This window comes from Octodon degus, unplaced genomic scaffold, assembly GCF_000260255.1.
Source record: "Octodon degus isolate 3935 unplaced genomic scaffold, OctDeg1.0 scaffold00170, whole genome shotgun sequence".
In the NCBI taxonomy this organism is placed as follows: Eukaryota; Metazoa; Chordata; class Mammalia; order Rodentia; family Octodontidae; genus Octodon; species Octodon degus.
In genome coordinates, this window is record NW_004524746.1 from 3,844,970 (window position 1) to 3,865,708 (window position 20,739).

The 20,739-nt window shown below is 37.6% G+C and overlaps 1 protein-coding gene across 1 annotated transcript in view; it reads right to left on the reverse strand.

The window, feature by feature from the left end:
- The window catches only part of Cadps2 (calcium dependent secretion activator 2), a 575,996-nt gene that overhangs the window by 138,865 nt on the left and 416,392 nt on the right, over nt 1-20,739 (reverse strand). Inside the window, exons 12-13 of the mRNA XM_023703422.1 lie at nt 18,638-18,825; nt 5,434-5,535 (exon numbers count right to left, since the gene is read on the reverse strand). Coding sequence (XP_023559190.1) covers nt 5,434-5,535; nt 18,638-18,825 — 290 coding nt within the window. The remainder of the gene's footprint in view (nt 1-5,433; nt 5,536-18,637; nt 18,826-20,739) is intronic.

A 20,739-nucleotide genomic window follows, 5' to 3' on the forward strand; every position in this document is an offset into this window, starting at 1 on the left:
GCTTTAGACCACTGAGCCATCTCTCCAGCCCCCTGAAAATTCTTTTGCTATGATGTGAATCAGCAAATGTGCAGACCTATGCTAGGGGTACGGTGAAGTAGGTTCCTTGTCCCAGCTTCATTACATGTGTATGGCTCTACTTTTTGTATTCCCTGTAGCATACCATCAATTACTGAAGCTTATAAATCTTGGAATTAGGTAGTATAACAGTCCAGTCCTGTCCTTTTAAAAAGTGATTCCAAATAACTGCCTTTACATGTAAATTGAGAATCAGTTAAGCTCTTCAAAATCTTACTATGACTTTGATTGCAATAACATTAGATTGATGGGATAATTCAAGGTGAACCGACACCTTAGGTGTAGTGAGTCTCATGACTCTTGCATACAAACAAGTACCTCCTGTCTTTATAGTTGCTTCAATTTTTCTCAGAAATATTTTGTACTTTGCATTGTATGCATTTTACATATCTTTCATGAGATTGGTCCTAAGATATTTTTTAATCTTGTCACTATTGTAAATACTATTTCCTGATTGAGATCTTAAATCTTTGTTTCCTACTCAGTATTGAGCAATTCTACAGTTCACCAAAGAAAAGACAGGTGGCATATTTTCTGAGTGCATCTCTGAGAAATTCTATTATTTTCCCATCACCCTTAATAAGCGCTTTTGTTGGTGTGAGCTCCACATTGTAATGATCCATCCTCAGAACTGCAAAGCCCACTGCACTGCCTTCTGCATACGAGCATTACTTCTCACATCAAAATAAAATCACCAGGCGGGTCTTTAAATTCTGTTCCCTGCCTGCTGTACAGTAGGCACTAAGTATTTATAGAATGAATTATGGTTGAAAAAGAATTCTGATTCCTTATTCTCTGTGTGAGGCCTATTTTCTATTTCTGGATGATTTTATAATTTATTTGTATCGTCAACTTTCTAAAAATTCATAAAAATGTAACCCGACGAGCATCTACTTTAATCCACTTTACTGATTATTCAACAGGCTGGCTGGCTTTCTTTCTTTTCTTTTCTTTCTTTCTTTCTTTCTTTCTTTCTTTCTTTCTTTCTTTCTTTCTTTCTTTCTTTCGTGTGGGGTCCACAGGGTCTCACTGCACAGCTCGAACTCACAATGATCCTCCTCTGTTCAGCCTCCCAAGCGCTGGGATTACAGGTGTGTGCCACCATGCCCAGTCTCCATCGCAGGCGGGGCTGGCACAGCAGGCTGGGTTCAAACCACAGTCTTCCCTGAGTCTGCCTAAGCAGGCACTTTAGTCATCTGAGCTATTTGGCTGGCCTGCAACAGGCTTTTAATTTAAAAATTTTAAGTCCTTCAACTGTGGAAATATTTTAATCAAGTACATTGATAACATCCAACCTCTTGCCTTAACTTTTCTTAGGATTACTATTATTTTGATAATAAAGCACCTAGGGAGATACTTAATTTTTCTTTTATTGTTACTCCAATTTCCTATTTTCACCCTGCTCTTCTTTCTGGAAATTTTCATTGCCATAATATCTCTTCAGGATGCCTATATCTTGTATGTGTTGCATACTCATAAAATTTCTGGGGCCGGGAGATGGCTCAGTAGAATAAGCGCTTCCCTGGCAAGCGCAATGGCCCGAGTTCAATCCCTGGTTCTGCCAAAAACAAAACAAAACAAAAAATAAATAAGTAAAAATAAAATTCTAAGAGCTCCTGTTTATTCTTTCAGGTTTTTTCTGTTTGATTTTCTTTTTATTTTGTATATGCTCTATATAAACTTAGTTTATATAGTCTCTGTATTTCAAATTTCTCTAAGAAGACCGATAATAGACTTTCCTGATTTCCTTCTCCCCATACAAAGTTTTATTCCCAGTTGACCCCTCTCCCATTATTTCCCTGTATCGGGCTCTACTTTCTCTCTATATAGAGAAAGTATTTTACTTATGTATTAGGTACAGGGTCTCGCTACACAGCTTGAACTTGTAATGATCCTCCTGTCTCAGCCTTCCCAGCATTGGGATTACAAGTGTGTGCCACCATGCCTAGTCACCGTGGGTCCTTGTGCTTCTCAGGCAGGCATTTAGACCAATGAGCACTATCTCCAGTCCTCCCATCTTCCATATGAAATGCTTTTATCAAATGTCTGGTAATCAAGGTGTATGATAATTTTTAAAAGTATAGTATTCAAAATATGAATGGAAGTAATATGCACACAGAGGTGCTCATAGAAGACATTCTTTACACAGGTGCTGTTTGCCTGGATTGACTGGGAAGTTCTTGCTTTCCATAGCTCTTAGGTCTCTGGGCCCAGTCATAGGCCAGGGCAACATGCTTGTATTATACTCCAGGAGCAAGCTGCTCTGCCTGCAGCATTTTGAGAGTCAAGTGTATGAGTTGGCAAAGGTCTCTGATTCTCCAATTGCAGAATAAGAGTTTATCTATCTTGGCTTCTGTCATTCGATGTTCTGGAACATACTTTCCCTTCTTTACCCCAGCCCACATGTCTGCAGAGGGTGAATTTTTCAATCTTCTGCCAGTGTAGGAAAAGAGGTATAGGGCTCTACAAGTTTCTTAAACAGATTTACAACAAAGCACTCTGCACTCTTAATTTCTAGGGCAACTCCATACCATCAATTTCTACACATTTTGGTGCATGATGTAATCTGAGTTGCTTCTCTGTTTCCATCTTGCCAGTTTGATGTTTTCCCTTGATGGCTAAGTTAGACACCATTGATTCACTTGACTTCTAAAATATTTCTTCAAATTTTCTCTTTGTCACTTGTTCTTCTCCTATTCTTGTCTTTATAGATTTATACCTTCTTGAGAAATACTGCTCCTGGGTATTTGGTTTTATAGAAGTAGCAACATACTGAGTGTGTTCAGTATGCTTTTTCACATCTCACTCTGTCATTGTCAACCAGAAGTTCTTCATCTATATTTATTTCGCCTTACTATTTTATCTGTATTTGAAATTCAATTCTAGATAGAACTATCTCTAAGGAAATACATTTCAGTACAAATTATTTATGATTCCATTTTCCCATTACATACCATGAGTTCAAAAATTTATTTTCTCTATATATTTTAATATATGTAACTAAGGAAGATAATCTGCCAGAATTCTTACAATAGACCTAATGGATTTTTAAAAACATTATTTTCCTGAACATGTCAATATAGTTATCTAAAATTTCTTCTATTTCAATACTTAAAAAAGTCTTATCTAGTATTCCATAGACTCAGGAAAAATAAAACTGGTAAAATCTATGAAAACCCTGTGAATATCCAAAAGGAACATAAGTCAGTTCAAAATGGTTAGACTAATTAATTTCTTCTGTATACCAGACAAAAGGGAAATCAGTATTTCTTTAGAAAACTTAACCAAAGAAGTTTATATATAGATGTATATATTACAGATAAGCAAAATTGCAAGAGAAAAAGACTAATATAATGACTTCTACATTTCTCCCTGTATTACTGTTTTCCAGGTGGGGGTGCAGAAGCCTTGAAGGCCCTGTGGGAAAGTCTTGTGATCGCCCCTGAGCCTCAGGGCTGAGGCTTCTCTAGCTTCAGGTTTTGGGTTAGAATTGTGCATCTGATCTACTTAGGGTAAATTCAGTGTGAAAGAAATTTTGCTAGGATATTTTAAGGAAACCTTCCCTTTTTTCCCCCTGTATTTTGGGAAGGGCCTACAGGGTATTCAGGGTCTCACTACTAGATCGGACTCGTAGCGATTCTCCTGTTTACAGCCTTCCAAGAGCTGGGATTACAGGTGCAAGCCACCACACCCAATCTCAGTCTCCATCTCAGTGTGCCCCAGGGGCAGGACTGGCATGAAAGAGCCTGCTTTAATCTGCTGAGCCATTTGGCCAGCCCTAGGAAACCTTTCATGATTTTAAGAGAAACACAGACAGTTACTTTCTCTGAACACTGGCATGGATGCTTCAAGGCTAAGGTATTCTGGGGTCTCCTAGCTGCCAGTGTGGGGATGAGCCATCTCACAAAGGCAGAGAATAAGTAGCTCTGTCTGAAAGCCACAAGAAAGCAGGCATATACATTTATTTATTATCTTGAGGAAAGATTACTGTTACTTGTAGCTGAAATCTTTGGTACAGAAATCATGGAGATGCAGATGGTTACTGATATTCAATTGCATGATGAGCTTTGTCCCCACAGTAGAAAAAAAAAATTCCACTGGCTTTCATTGAAAGACACAAAAGTACATTTAAAAGACATTTATACAATCTGACAGACAATACCTTCAATAACAAATGCAGAAACATAACTAAAAATATAACGATCTTTTTTATAACTTGTTTTTTTTTTAACTAAAAAAGAGTAAAGTATTGCGTCTTAGGTATGGAAGTTGAATCCAGCTAGGCTATTGAGCACCACATGTCTAAATCTAATATTACCTGTCTAGCTCAACCACTGGTTACTGTGACAACAAAAACAGTCCTTTATTGACTAACTAGTCTAAGGTGATAGTGTTAGCTGCAGCTAAAAACCTCTCCTGTAAGGGAATGGCTTCTCTCTGTGTGTGTGTGTGTGTGTGTGTGTGTGTGTGTGTAATGAGAATTCCTTCAATATCATTTTAAAATTACAGCATGGAAGATCTTCACATTACAGCTAGGGCCACAGTCTTCAAATGGCCATACACACAACATTCAGCTGGGCAAACAGCAATTTGTGGAAGGCAGATTTACCTAAGTACTCTTTCAAGGAGTCCATATGAAATGCCTCCGGATTACACAAGTGTAATAGTCGCCAGCCTCTAAGTCACAATACATGGACGTGGTGACATTTTATAGGTAGAATGATAGAAAGGGAAAATGTATTAGCATATTTGTATTTTGACTTATTAAATTCTTTTGAATTAACTAAAAGCAGGTGAAAATAATCTCAAGAAGTTTATTTTCACTTTACACATGTTTTTTATTACGGATGGCTCAGGGTTTGAGCAAGGAACTGTGCTTGGCGTGGCTTTTATCCTCACAGAATATGAATGGAAGCTATCGAATGACTCGAGCCCTGGATGTCCTAACCATGTTATAAGTAAGAACTGAAGAGAACAAACACTAACCGCTAACGACTTCAGAACATGATCTGCTGGAATAAGCACGAAGGGCTCCATAGTGAGGAGGGTTGTGAGGCTCTGTATGGCGACAGAGAGGAGGCAAAGGGGTCTGCAAGGTAGAGAAGTAGAAGAATACGCGAGCAAGCAAGAGGCAGCATGGAATGCACATTGCCAGGGGAATGGCCAGCTTGCAGAGCAGTGGGCACCGAATGGCAGGCTTCAGGCAGGCAGACGACAGACGGAAGGATGCGTGCCACGCTCTGTAGGGGGCGGGAGTCATACTTTTTGCACAGTGGCAGGAACATGTAACAAAGAAATCTGTAAGGAGGATTGATAAGATAAAAAACAAATGATAATGATGAATAGAAAATACACCTGAAATGGCTTATCTGATTTTCTAAAAGGGAAGACAATCTCTCTTTTATCTCCTCAAACCTCTCTTTTTCTTCCATTGAAACAGTTCCGATTCCATCAGGCCTGGAGGGGAAAAACAGAATTAGTGATTTGTATTGATAGAGTAGATACTTTTGCATGTTTTATACAGGTACCAAGACCACCCCCATCTAAATAATTAAGGAAAAGGCTTATAGGTCCATGGTGTTCAGATTAGTTGTGTTTATAGTAGAAATTTATTGGAAGCATTTGTAGCCATTTGCTTCATGTTTTGACTAGAACGAATGGAATGGAATTATTGTCTTTTAGACAAACTTCAAGGTAAAGGACGGCAATAAATATGTTCCATATCTACAGAAAACAATAACTAGTCCTTGAGAATGACTGGAAAGTGTTTTATAGTGGCATTGAACATTTGACCAATTAAAGGGACATCCCCCAAATTCAAACACATGAAAATACACCCACCAAGTGTAAGTTGAAATGTTTTAACTGCTTCTCTTCCAACTAAAAATTAACATATCAGAAATTTAATTGTAGTCATTGTAAGAAATATGGAGATTTTAAATACATATAGAAGTTTACTCTCCTACTGTTTCTTAAATATTTGAGTATATAACTATTAGAATAAAACCATATAAAGAATAAAGATTAACTTTTTTTCTTCTGAAAGCTTTATGTTTAAATATGCCTTAGTAATCAATTCAAATTTTCATTGTGATTAAAAATTAGGTATGAAAACTGAAAAGAAAATTTTACTAAGATAAGAACGTAAAATATAACTAGTAATAGGGACTTAGAATTCTGTATCAGTTTAAGGTGCTGGTTGTATAGCAATTGCCTAGAAATTTAATAATATCTGTTCACACAGAGAAAGAACACATTAACCTTACATTCATTTCAATTTTTTTTATGTATTTCAACAACAAAAAGAAATTTCTGCATCTGACAATTAACAGGCATTTCTTCCCTTATTAATTTATTTCTAAGTCTATGTTTTAACTCCCAAAGGCATGCCTCTATCACTTCTATGTACTATTATTTAAACATTTTTTTCAATGTACTACTTTTAATGTTCATATATAAAACAGGTAGAAACAAAGACTTAAAATAAAGAAAAATAAATGTTTACATAATGTTGCTAACAAGATTTTTATTTGATGTTCACACTGCTCCTTTGTACATGGATACAGAAATATATACATACATATTTGATGCTTGTTAACTAGTCAATTAGTATAAAAGCAATTAATTTTAAAAGTTATACCTGAATAGTACTGATAAATGACCTTTATTCACATCAAAGCATCAGTTAAGTATGAAGATTTTTTCCCAGTATAGAAAATAATTTACTTCAGCAACACATATGCTTCTGAGATTTGTGCTCTGAAAGCATTTATTATAATTACCTTTGATTTCTATATAAGGAGATATCAATTACTTAATTTCATATTCAGAAGGACACATAAATAACATACTATCAGAACACATTTTGAATGGTAACTATGGAAAATTAATGACAAAATACTGGTCACTTTTAACACTTTTAAATGTTTTTAGGAAGGAGAAAAAGTCTGATACAAATCCTGTGAGTGAACCAAAAAGCCAATTTTTATGCTCCATATTATTTTAGTAATGGATTGTTTATATATTACTTCACAATCAACTCTCATTGAGGAAATGGTAGCAACAAAATCCAGACTGTGACTTATGAATAGACAATGACAAGGACACCAAAGCTCATGTAAAATTCTTTGCAAGACATTAATCAGAGTTTGGTCATCAGACAGAAACTATACTTCATTTGTGCTATGACCCAACCTCAATAAAATCTCATGCCACAAAGTTATGGGAGGCTCCTTCATTAAGCATACCTATGTGAAGAACAAAACTTATCCTCCGTATTTAGCTAACTGACACGATCTGTTAGTTCAGGACAGATCCTACTTGCTTCAACTGGCAGAGGAACTCAGGTACCCAGAAGATAGAGGAATCGGTCCTGTCACTGGGCCACACTGCCTGCTGACAATGGCGCCAAGTGTTCAGGTGACATAAAGAAGGGTAAGCAGGGGATGCTCGTTTGTGTCCACCTTCACTAAGATAAAGAATGGTATAGTGAATGATCATCATTTCAGTGAGTTTAATTTGAACGTATGTAAAAGTCTGACAAGTCAAATACAACGCTTAACAGTTTGGACTGTCCTTTCTTCGCATACCCTTATTTTAGTGATCTGCATATAACAGAATAAATACTGAATATTAGGAATATGAAATGGCCTTTTAATCTAAACAATTGGGAAAGAATGGCAACTTGGCCACAAGAACTCAATAGGCAATAGTTCCTCCCACAATAATTCATACCAACAAATGCAGATATTTCCTGTGTTGTCAACATTTTTCTTGTCACTTTCATTATTAAAACAGACATAGTAGTTTTCAATTACAGATTGCTAAATATTCGCCCTGTGCTAGCTGTTTCATAATGCAGAGTAACGTAAGACAGAAGAATGTACTACATATGCAGAATATCTTGAGGGTTTGGTTGCCATTTTAGTTTAGCAAAGTAATTTACTTTAAATCTCAAGATAATTTTTCTCTTGAGATAATAAAAATAATAACATGGATTGAATAAACACATCAGGGGTTAATGTTGTATAGAAGAGTGTGGTTAAAATGATTTTATTTCTCTCCTCTATTTCTTCCTCCAACTCATCAGGTAAGCTTGTCTTGGAAGTCTGATGATTCCAAGAGGAAAGATTGCAAAGGACTATTTTGCAAGCAATGAATGGGCAAATGCTGAAGTTCACATTGCTTCTGAGTTTGTAACAGGCTCCTTTTCACCTGCCCTCTCCACTGAGGGATGCAAGACATCTTAGCTTCCTCTAGAGAGTGTGAAGGGGAGGGACACCTGGGGAGTGGCATTTCCGAGCTGTCAATTCTGCCTGCGGCACAGAAGGTAGAAGTCACTTTGCACTTCATGTATTTCCCACCAATATCCATTTGTGAACAGAATGGAGAGGAGAGGAAGTCAGCACGGGAATAAGAATGATCAAGACGGTGGTGCGGGTGAAAGCCACACCAGTGAGGGTGAAAGCCACTCTGCCTCCATTCCTGCTTCCTAACCTCTAATATCTCTACTGTTCACTGCAAATCACCTATATTTCAGATGCTGATATATTTGCTAATCAGGGCCCTGGGGCTTCCTCCAAAGTTTAAATGTCCAGTATAAGATAAACTCCTATTTGGTTATTGAGTGGCAGAAATAGTTTTTTTATTTTTAATTAAAAAAAATAAAATGAAATTTTGAAATCATGCTCCTACCTGCCTTTTCTTTTATAATTATTTTCTTGTCTGGATTTTGTACTGCATTTTAACTTGATTGGATATTTTTTTATGAGTAGACCTTTCAGTAGTGAAGGCAATGATCTGATTCCAGGACCTTATGGTTTAGTTTCTGTATTGTGTCATGAACAAAGAGGTATTTGATAGCTAGCATTTCCTGGCAGGAGCAAACATATGGTCTTGAACTGCTCCAAACTAAAACCACTTGTATACAGAATTCAAGGGAAATGCAATACTGACTGGAATCTAAAATAAAAATATTGTTTGTTTTAAAAAGTTCTCTGGTATAAATACTAATGCCTTCTCCATGCTTAAAATTATATTAAAATGTGCTCTTCCTTAATTCTTTTGTTCCCATCTCATTTCTCTTCTCTCCTTCCTCCATTTCCTGTTCCTATAAAAATAACTGTATTTGATAAATTAAAAATATTAACCCAGGCACTGCGGCACACCCTTGTAATCCCAGTACTCAGGAAACTGAGGCAAGAGGGTTGCCATGAATTTGAGGCCAGCATGGGTTACATGTGAATTCAAGGCCAGCCTGAACTACACAGTGAGAACCTGTCTCAAAATATTTAATTATAAGATTTCCATAAGAAGTGTCACAAGATATCAAGTATACAATCTGAAAAGGGATAGCCCAAATGTCATTCATTTTAGTACTCAACAAATATTTATGGAGCAACTGGCCAGGTCATACAATGCAAATATTTCTTATGCTACTAGAGGTTTTATTAGAGGAAATAACACAAAAACAAACAAATAAAAAAAAGAGCACCACCACAACAAAAACCAAGGCAGTAAGCATACAATTAAATTTCAGAAGGGCAGAGCATTAGGATTCGGTTTAGAGAACGTTATGTTGGCAGAGCTATGACAAAAGAGAAGCAGGGAAGTAGGTGGAAAAGTGTAGGAAGAAGGCTGTAGGACCTCTCATAAGGATGTCTAATCAACATATTTTCAAAATATGTTCTAGACTCTAGCGTGTGACTTCTGTTTCCAGCAGAGGTGACTGGCTTTATATTCCAAGAATCTCTCTTCACTACAAGCACCCAAGAGCTACAAAATGACAAAAAATATAGTAAGCATAGTTTTACGGTTGTGAGGGAACAAAAGAATAAGCACAGGAGGAAAAATGAACAAGAGGCCAAAACTAGAGTAAGGGTGAATGTGACTACCAGGGCTGCCACGCATGCCAACGTCAACTCCAAGAAGGCTTTAAGAGCTGTGTTTCTCAGAACATACTGCTGCGCCACACAGCTAATTTGCAGGGGCTGCTTAGTCTGAGAGGTCTGCATAGCAGTAGTGAATTGGTCTAGTGAAAGAATGGTTTCAGAAAAATTGATATTCTTACAACAGCAACATCTACTGGTCCCACCTCTATAGACTGGAAAAAAGTATTTCTGAGAAAATGTACCATGTGCCTGAGCCATAAAGCTAAGAAATACCTGTGTAATCAATGAAACTCCAATATTATATAAAATTACTCCGGGAACATACTCTAACACTGACAAAAACCAAGAGCAAATTTTCTTTGAAAGAGGATATTCTCAATGGAGAATTCCTATAGCTTATGTATTTATTACAAAATAAAAATGTGAGTTCCTAATACAAAAGTGATAATGACAAAAGCAAATGGTGAATTTTCATTCACCTGAGAGATTTAACAATTTCAAGCTTGAAATGTACCCAATAAAACAGATTTAAAATATCTGAAGCAAAAACAGAGACAAATAGAAAAAGAAATCGCCACATGGGCCTGTCTCCATTCACCTTTGAATATCCTACAGATCACACAAGAAAAAATTAATATGAGTTTATTTTATGTATGTATATATGTATTTTTAATTTTGACACAGGGCCTCACAAGTTGCAGAACTTGAACTTGCAAGCTTCTTCTTCAGCTTATATTCTGGGATTACAGGCATGTGCCACCATAAAAGTTCTCCTTCTCTCTGCAGTCAAGGCAACATTTAAGGAGAAATTTATGGTCCTCAGTACTTATACTTTAAAAAGCAGAAAAGTTTATCAAAACTGAGTGAAACAACTAAGGTGGGGAAGAATAACTAAAGAAGTAGAATGAATAAAGAGATAATTTAACAGTGTACTACAAAAAATGGGTTACAGGGGAGATTTTTGGGGTGATAGAAACATTCTTCATGACCATAGCATGGTGGATAGATGCCTGCACACTTATCACAACCCACAAAACCATAAGAATTATTCAGCACAAAGAGTGAATTTTACTGAAAGTGAACCTAAAAAAACAGCAAATGTCTCAGCACTATAGTAGCCAGGATTTGAGTAGTCCTAAGACAGCATTCTCACTGTGACAAAAATGTGGTACAAGTTCATTAATGAAGGAAGGGGTCAAAAGCTTCTGCCCTGGTGAACTTCAGAAAAGCATTTTGACTGGAAGTGGGAAGCTAATGACTGAGTGAACAATATGGGCTGAAGTCCAGCTGGCAAATTCTGAAAATGCTGCCAACATATCCGAACCTGGATAAGCATTCTGGCTCTTTATTCTGTTCCTTGGTAACCTAGCATGTCTAACAGATACTGAAAAGTTTGCTGTTGTTTCTTCCTCTCAGGTTTATGTTCAGAAGCTCTTTTATTCAGTGTTTTGAAAAAGTTCAAACAGTGTGGCATGAATGGAAAAATGGTGACTGGATTGGTGGACTTCATAACTTCCCCAAGTTGTCATGTATCTACTTACTTGCCATGGTAATGGGATTCCTGGATGGTTTTGGCTGTGTCACTCTATTAGGCCTACAAAGTTTCCTGAACATGGGAGAGGAGGGTGGGGAGATTCCAGGAGATAGGCACTGCTCAAAACCCATGTGTGAGACCAAAAATGAGAGAAAACGAAGGGCTGCAAGCACAGTCAACATTTTAGCCCTAGCCTTTCAAGGTCAGTGAAGACTCAGGACATACGAGAACCTGTACTGTAACATCATGTAACTCAGTTTTGTCCCAAATTTTCTGATCAAGGAGATTATGGGACCACAAAGGAATGTGATAGATGATGTAGAGTGTGCCTAAGGAGAGTCACATGGAGAGAAAACATTCTCTCAGGCTTTCACAGAGAGCAAACTGGTCAAGCAATGGCCATGACTCATCCACATGGCTGACACAGACAAAGGATCTACAAACTGAGGTACACAGTTTGAGGATAAATCCTGAGGGGATTTGACTGACCTTATCAGATACAAAAGCTACATTTCTTGTTATATAGGGCTTGCTTTATCTTGGTCTTAACCATCCAGCAGAAAAGTATAAAAACGAAGTATAAAAAATAAAGCCATCTTAATATGCTGAACTGTAAAAGGCTCAAGTCAACAACTTCTGACATTGCCAGTCTTATGGAAAAGCCACTACTATTATGGACTACTGGACTATATTGGAATATTTTGCGGAATTCTCACACCTACAATATTTAAATGTCAATGGAATACCCTTCTGTGACAAAACTAAAAACAAAAGGGGGATACAAATGAACAACCATTTTGTATCTATATATTCAAAATAGTTAGGACATATATACAACTGCATTCTTAATTCAGTGAATAGAGAGATTTGTTCTAATAGTGTTTGTGGACAGGATATCATGTCTGCATCTTGTACAATGAATAAGCACTAAGACAACAATATACAATGAATTAATTATTGAAACTGTGCTAGTAATTGGTTTTGAAACTGTCTCATTGCTATTTGTTTCTCAATAAAATTATTTTTAAAAATTAAAAAAAAACAACAAAATTCATCTGTGAGGCCTTACTGCCAGGGTGGTGTAGTGACACTCTCCAAATCTACCCAAGGAATGCCAGTCTTTTTCACAAGGTTTCCCAGAAACTTAAGTAACTCATATAGATTGAGTACCTGAAATCCAAAAACCGGAAATCCAAAACACTCGGAAGTCTAAGGTGGGTGTGGTGGCACATACCTGAAATCTTAACACTAGGAAGACTAAGGCAGTAAGAATGTCAAGAATTCAAAGCCAGCTTGGGCCAGTTAGTAACATCATGTCAAAAATCAATGAATCTATCGATGAAAGAAAATAAATAAAAATACCCTCCAATACTCTGAAATCTGTAACTCTGAAGAATAGGGATGACCAACCAGTATATTCTACAAACACTGTAAAATCTGAACCACTCTGAAACCCAAGCATTTTCTATAAGGTGTACTCACCCTGTACTCTGTATATAAAAGTATTAGTATTTGATATTTAAAGACTATTTTATCATTAAGAAATATTTCCTTCACTATGTGGTCTATAGGAAGAACCAAGGCAGATAGGTTGAATTCATGCTATTACATTGAATGGATGGAAACTGAGGCAGTGTGAGCTTAGAACCAAATGTTCAAAGTCAAATAATTCATAGAACAGCCAGGACAAAAACATAGATTTTTAATCCTAGTTTACTGACATTTCTAATATGCCAAGTCTCTCCTCTCTTGTACTTTATCTCTGCTTTTGTTTTTCTATTCTTATAGAACATATAATTATCTGTACTGAGTTTGAAGTTGGGTAGGTATAGCTATTATTGTTCAGAATTTTTTTTTTTATGTATTTAGTACAGGGTCTACAGGGTGTCACTACATAGATTGGACTCACAGTGATCCTCCTGTTTTCAGCCTCCCAACCTCTGGAAATACAGGTCCATGTCACCACACCCAGTCTCAATCACAGTCTCAGCTGCCCCCATGGCACACTGTTGATTGAACCCTGGTCCCTGGAGCTGCCTAAGCAGGCGCTTTAGTCTGCTGAGCTATCTGGCTGGCCCTATTGCTCAGAAATTTGATTAAGGCAGAATTGGGCTTATTCTATAGTTTCTCAAAGAATAGAAATGATCTTTTTGTGCATATTTAAAAGACACTTATCAATACAATTCTCTTGCTTCTGTGTATGTATCATAGAGAATAATGTCTGTTGGATCAGCCATACTACAATCAGGGTAACTCTGCCTATGTTCCTGCCCCAGAGGTAAGCCTCTCCACATCAACAATTCCTATGGCATTTATACTTAATTATTTTGGGGTTAAATCATAAATTCAAGATCAGAATGAAGGAACCAATCATAGTGAAAATTTCTGCATAGTGAAAAATTTTGATAAAATATCTATCATGCTATTGAAAATGCATCACTGTTTCTAAAATTAGAGGGAGGAAGTTGAGATATAATTTCTAAATAGTCAAGGGGAAACATTATCAGCCATACAGCAGGAAGTATCATAATACACTGATTTGGGTGAGGCCGTCTAGCTTGTTCACCACCGTGGCATGATCTAGAATACATGGAAAACAGGGCTTATTTTATACATACTACAGTACTGCTGTCCTCTTGTGCCTTACACTTGAAAGCCGGTACATCTGAGGTGGCCTTTGTAAGGCATGCAGCACCCTTCTGAGGGCCCTGATAAATGCTAGACAAGCTAGTGAATACACTGCATGCCTCACATTATTAAACTGGGACATAAAAGCCACATTGTATTGCCGCTTTAATTTCTGTCCTCAGCCTGATTTACAAAACCAAGACGTATAAGCACAAATATCAACCTAGAACTTTGCCCTACCATGCATTGTCTCAGAGTCTCTTTTCTTCTTCCTGTCAGTCCTTGTGGTACTATCACCAAGTGAGTGGCTGTGCTATTCACAGGTATGTGTGGTTACCATCCTGCAGGAGTGCGTCAGTTTCTGTCCTTGACTCACTTTCTTTCTTTCTTCTTTTCTTTTTAACTCTCTTCCTCAGTCTTGGGACCAGCCAGGCCTCTTCTCTTTAACTCTGTTCTTTTATCTCTGCAACACTCAGAGTGCTATTCAGAGATGCGCCACACAGAACACACACACCTAGAGACCTCAGCACTGTAATAGGATGCACTCCCGGGAGGATTTCAAACCCACACAGCACTGCCGTCCTTCACTTCAGTCAGTAACAAAAGGCAATCTTTCTTCCTTTTGAATTTTTGACAAGAGGTGGTTCAGGTAATGAGCAAAATGACTCACTGAATACTATGTCTTCTTGACAAATGTAAAAATGATCATAAAAAAGAGGGCAGCAAACACTGCAGAAAGACTTGACATTGGCAGCATTTTAAACAAAAGTCTGTACCAACATCACATGCAGACTTGGACAAGAGAAGCACACTTTCAGGAGGGGAAGTTGCTAGGACCTGAACACTCTATTAACAAAGAAATTAAGACTATAAGTCCCTACACAATGAAATGTTCCTACTTGGCATGATTCAGTGCAGCCCTACTCCCCATTTTTCACATTTTTCCTCTCCTCACAACTCACATCCTTGTGGGCTGTGTGACAAAAGGAGCACATTAGGACAAGACCAGTAATCAATACCGATGCAGGTTTTCTAGTTGTCTGGTATTTCTAATTGTCTTCCATTTCTCCTCTTTATCTAAGGGAACTCTGAATTTTGAAAAGGTGAAGTGATCTGCCTCACAGTTTGTAAATTTCAGAGCCAGGATTCTTGTAGACAATCCTTGCTTCTTTATTCATTCATTGTGGTGGTGTGACATTGTTGAATACTATTTTCTCTGTAACTATTACAGGAAACATCGTAATTCGTAGCTTACTCCTTATAACTTCTACCCTCAACTAAGAGTCAAGTTTCACTACAGCTAGCACTTCCTCCCTTTTTCTCCTTCAGTTACATGACATTTAATGTAGAATCAGAAATGGGCTCAAATTTCTACTCTAAGCACCAGGCTACCTGACTATGTGTATATTTTAATTTTTAAATAGGAGTCAATGTGTAATATCAAGCATAAAATATGCATGAACACATAAACATATCTTAAATTACAAGGTATCATTGTAACAAACAATACTTTATAGAATAAAGGTAACTGTAGCAACCTCTGATTCAAATCAGTGTACCTGTTAGGTGGAGGAAGCAGCTCATGTGTCCCTTGGTAATTTTCCATTAGAATGTGGCTCAAATACGTGTATTTGGGGGGCTCACTAGCTGCACCTCCCACTTCATGTTCACACTTTAATTCTACCTTTTTACGTTGGTGATTAAAATATTCTGATTAAACAACCTTTGGTTTTGTTTGTTTCACTGCAGTCTTCCTAGTCCCTTGTATTTCAGTTATTTATTAGTTTGGAGGAATTCAAACAGAACAAGATGAGAGAGCAGGCAAGAGAGAGTTTAGTGAAACATTTTCTGACACTGGCTATCGAAGATTAGACATTCCTGGGGCCGGGGAGATGGCTCAGTGGAATAAGCGCTTCCCTGGCAAGTGCAAAGGCCTGAGTTCAATCACGGGTTCCACCAAAAAAAAAAAAAAAAAAAAAAGATTAGACACCCCCACTGGTTCCTGAATCCTACATAAGCAGAGCATAGCACATTTAGTTTGGGATATTAGGAAAAACTACCATTGGTAACATGGTAAGCACGATATCCATAATGAAGTAAAAGCCTAAATAGATTCTAAGACTCGGATCAATCTTTTTTCTTTTGTTGTAGTGGGTATTGAACTCAGGGATTTCACACTGATATATGCTCCTGCACATTTTAAAATTTTAGACAGGGTCTCCTAGGTCTCTAAGTTGCCCAAATTGGGTTCACATTTATGGTCCTCCTGTCTCAGCCTCTAGGATTTTATATTGTGGACTGAGAAGTGGCAGCAGCAGGGGTTGGGACAGATACTTGCCCATGGTGTGTGCCCACGGCATGTGAGGCACCGTGTCATGGAATACAGATTATTTTACTAAAACTGTCTCTTGTGAATGAAAATTAATTTCTGTTTTCCAAATGCAATCTAGTAGAACTGAAGCATACTTGTATGTCTTGCATTTAAGTGTACATGATAAAAGAGCTATCTATAGATAAAATGATTTTTAGTGTTTGAAAGACTTACTAGGTATTTTCTTAAATCTTGTGATATTTATCTGATAATGGCCAGCAGAAAGATAAATATCAAAGGAGAATACACAGGGTGCATGCGTTAAACCCATGTATAATTAAGACTTGACAGAATAGGATGATCATGGACAAATATTGATACTGTTATTGACATTGGCAACAATTTTGACCTAGGAGATAAATAAACAAGAAATTAATAAGTGTACTAGTAGGAGGAATATTAATGATGACATCATTTATTCATCAAATATTTATTATAATATTATTTTGTGCTAGGAGTCCCATAATTTCCTTTTTTTTTTTTTTTTTTTTTCAGGGGAGTGGGGCTAGGACAAAGTCTTGCTTATTGTCCAGGCTGGCTCATAACTCATTATCACACAGCACAGCTCAGGCAGGCCTTCAGCTTATAATCCAGCTGCCTGGCCTCCAGAATGCAAGGCTCCAGGCATGTGCCGCCATGCTCAGCTCAGGAGTGTTACTTTTGGCTAGGCACTCTTTCAGGAGCTCCGTCAGAGATACACAGCAGCTTGCTTAGTGAGATGATAAGTTTAGTTTTATACATGGAGAAACGATGGGATCAGCAGAACATTTGAGCTGCCAATTGTCAACAAAGATCTGTAGCTCAGGAGAGTAATTGGGTTGGAATTATCTGCATGTGGAGAAGTCACGTTCGAAGTTATAGAAGGGGTGAAATCACTGCAGTAGAACTGTTCCCTAAAAGAATAGCTCACGTTTGAAAAAAATGTGAGAAAACAGGCTAATTCTACATAGGAATATGGAGAAACAGGTGAAAAGGCATGATTAAGAAAAAGCCAAAAGAAAGATTAAGTTTGAAAAGCAAGCAGCCCATTTCAAGAAGCCTTATTAGCAGCTAAAGAACAACAAACAAAATCTGGATAGGGGTACAAGAAATGTGGGAAGAAAAAGGAAGATGGACTGCTAGCCTGACAAGTTAACAACAATATAAAGTTATATTATTATTTTTTGAATGAATACTGCTGAGGTAGACATTGTTGTAAGTGCTTGGTATTTATTGATATCCACTACAAGTTATGAATTATGTGACAATATTTTTTGTCTTCCTTATAGGTAGGGAAATCTGAGACGTGGATAGATGTCTTATCAACACACAGCGTCACACTGTTCCTAATGTATATTTGAACACAGACATTCTACATTCAGAGTCCCTTGGTCACTGCCTGATGTTTTGAGGCTATGTATAGCTTCTGTAGGTCTGTGGGAAGATTGAGAAACGCATACAAGGAGGGAAGGATGGAGCAATAGTTAAAGGAGGGCCACAGGCAGAGGCCTTTCCTTCACAAGAAGAGTCCTAGACTAGCAAAAGATGAACAGAGGGAGAGGGACGTGGGCAGATTTTAGCCAGAGGAACAGAAATGGGCAGGTCTACACGACCTACTTTTCTTGACTTCTACATAAAGCAAGAGGACAGGCCCCTGACTTAAAGTGCTAAGAGGGGGACACATATTTTAAGTATGGAAGTGGGGGAACAAGCTAGGAGCAGACTCTGCATAAAGCCCACAGTTCATCTCGCCTGATCGATGAGTATATAAAAGAAAAGCAAGGATCCTTAGCCATGCACACTTATCAACAAATTCTTCCCAAACATAAATATGTACTATAACAGGAATCATCATTTAAGGACACTTAAGACAGTACAGATCCCAGCACCAGGTAGCACATAAGAACTAAAAGGCAAATCCTACTCTCCTAGACATTTTTTCTTTCTGTCTTTCAAGTGGTTTTGCCAGCAAAAAGAAACAAAGTGCAGCCCACCTGAATCAACAGTATGCTGATGTACATTTCTTTTATTTTTTTTTTCCTTATGAGAAGTGTTTGCTATTTTAAATCCGTTACTAGGTGATGATGGCAAGGCACATTTTTCTCTTTTCCAACGTCAACCTTACACATTTCACTATGAATTTGCAAGGCAAAATACCTGTTGCCGTGCACGTGAGATGCACAGAACGCAAAGCTGTAATGAAGTAGGGTCGGGTCAATGACAGCGCCGTTTTCTGAATGTTCCATCAGCTCTGTAAGGTAGCACAGATGTCGGTGACAGCCTCTCACACCATAGCGGGCACAGTACTCATCTAACACAAAGACTTGGCCTGGGCTAAACCATCCCTACAAGGAAAAAAAAAAAAAGGAGAGTGGGAAAGAGTGAGAGAGACAAAGAGACATTTGCTCGGTCTATACTAAGATTTGTGTCTCTGTGTTTTGCAGATACCTGTAGCCAATGTAAGAAGCAAGCTAAAGTGTCTTATGACATTGGCTTTATTAGTGATGTATTTCACATCATTTTCAGAAGATTTAATGCCATCAATGGTAGAAATGGTTTGCGACACTGGCAATCTAATACTATTTTCTCTTTACTGCCTTAGCAAGGAATAGGGAACTTGTTTTATTCTCTGTACTGTCATTCAAATTAGCCAAATTTATTCATTGGAGCTACTTTTGTCAGTTACAAAGAATGACATTCAAAAATCCTCCATCTTTGGCCTCTGAATGGATCATTGACAAAGAGGATGGGAAAATAGTCTCTAACAGAAAATTTTAGTTAAGCCAAGCAGCGAGATGTGTGTAATGTCTGAGTACTTTTTTTCATTCTGTTTTTCTACGATTAATATAATAGAGTTGACACTTTCTGGAGCAGCAAGAGCTTACCTGGCTCATACCAGAGCAGGGTTAGGTAGAGTGGTTTATAAAAAAAATCTAAATTAAACTCATGTTGGCAGATTAGCTTAAAGTTATGAAGAGAAAGAAGGTAAAAGGACAGTTTTAAAAGGAAGCAGGGTAAATATCAAACGGAAGGTAAAGAAGGAGAAGAACAGAAAGATGAGGAGGTAATAAATAAATGGAGAAAAAGAATCACCAGAATACTTCACAAAGTGGTAGTAAACATACTATGGATGTTAAACATGCGATATCTTTACTATATTAAAGAACCTATACATATTCACAGTATATAAAGAAACAATTGGCACATAATATATTTTAAAGTGTTTGGTACAGGGTCTTACTACCACAGCTCGGCTAGTAGAGATCCTCCTGTTTTCAGCCACCCAGCACTGGGATTACAGGTGTGTGCCACCATGCCCAGACTCGGTAGCTGGCTCAGCATGCCTAGGTCAGGGCTGGCATGACATGCGGGATCAAACCCTGGTCTCTGAGCTTGCCTAAGCAGGTGCTTAGTCCACTGAGCTATCTCAGCAGCCCAGTTCTAAATATAGATGACATAAAATAGGCAATATGTTATGCTTTCCATGTTACAGATAAATAAGCTAATGTTGAGCAATGCTTGGTGAGTTATCTACCCCCAGTACAAATCATTTGGTAGCTTGATTTGTAACATGGTTATCATGCTTCCAAACACCTCCAAATCACATCACATTCTTCCCCTGTAGGTGTAGTGGGAGAAACACTGCAGACCCTCCTCATGGTTCATCAACGAAATCATAACAATGTGTGGTAGCTCAGCAGCTCCCCGCTTGGAGTGGAATCCAAGAGGAAGCTGCTCCTTATTGATGTTCACTTTATGTGTGCTCATCCTCGAAAGGCTTTAGAGAGCTCTGTGACACTCTGCTGTACTCTCCATGTAACTGTGGAATGTAAGACGGGTGGGTCAGGTTTTAAACTGCACAATTCATGCAGAATAATAGCTACTTAATAAAAAAATCTATGAATGAACTAATGAAGCATCAATGTGATTATTGCAGCAAATTGTTTAATGAAGAAATTAAACATCTATTAAACATCTTCATCTATTGAAGTATTTCCAACAAGCTAGGAGAATTTCTGTCTAAATCCTTACTTTAAAGCAAATATAACAAACTAAATGTAGTTCAGCATTTAAAGGATTGAGGTGTGAATAGAAATAGACATATTCTGGAAGGAAAAATTCCAGAAAAAAACTATCATTTCTGATATAAATATTTGGCAGGGCACATAGCATTCTGAGCTTTAGGGCTGAGTCTCCACATTGTGAGATGTCAAGTGTCCCTTCCAAATAAAAATTATTACTTTTACCTTGAATTTTGG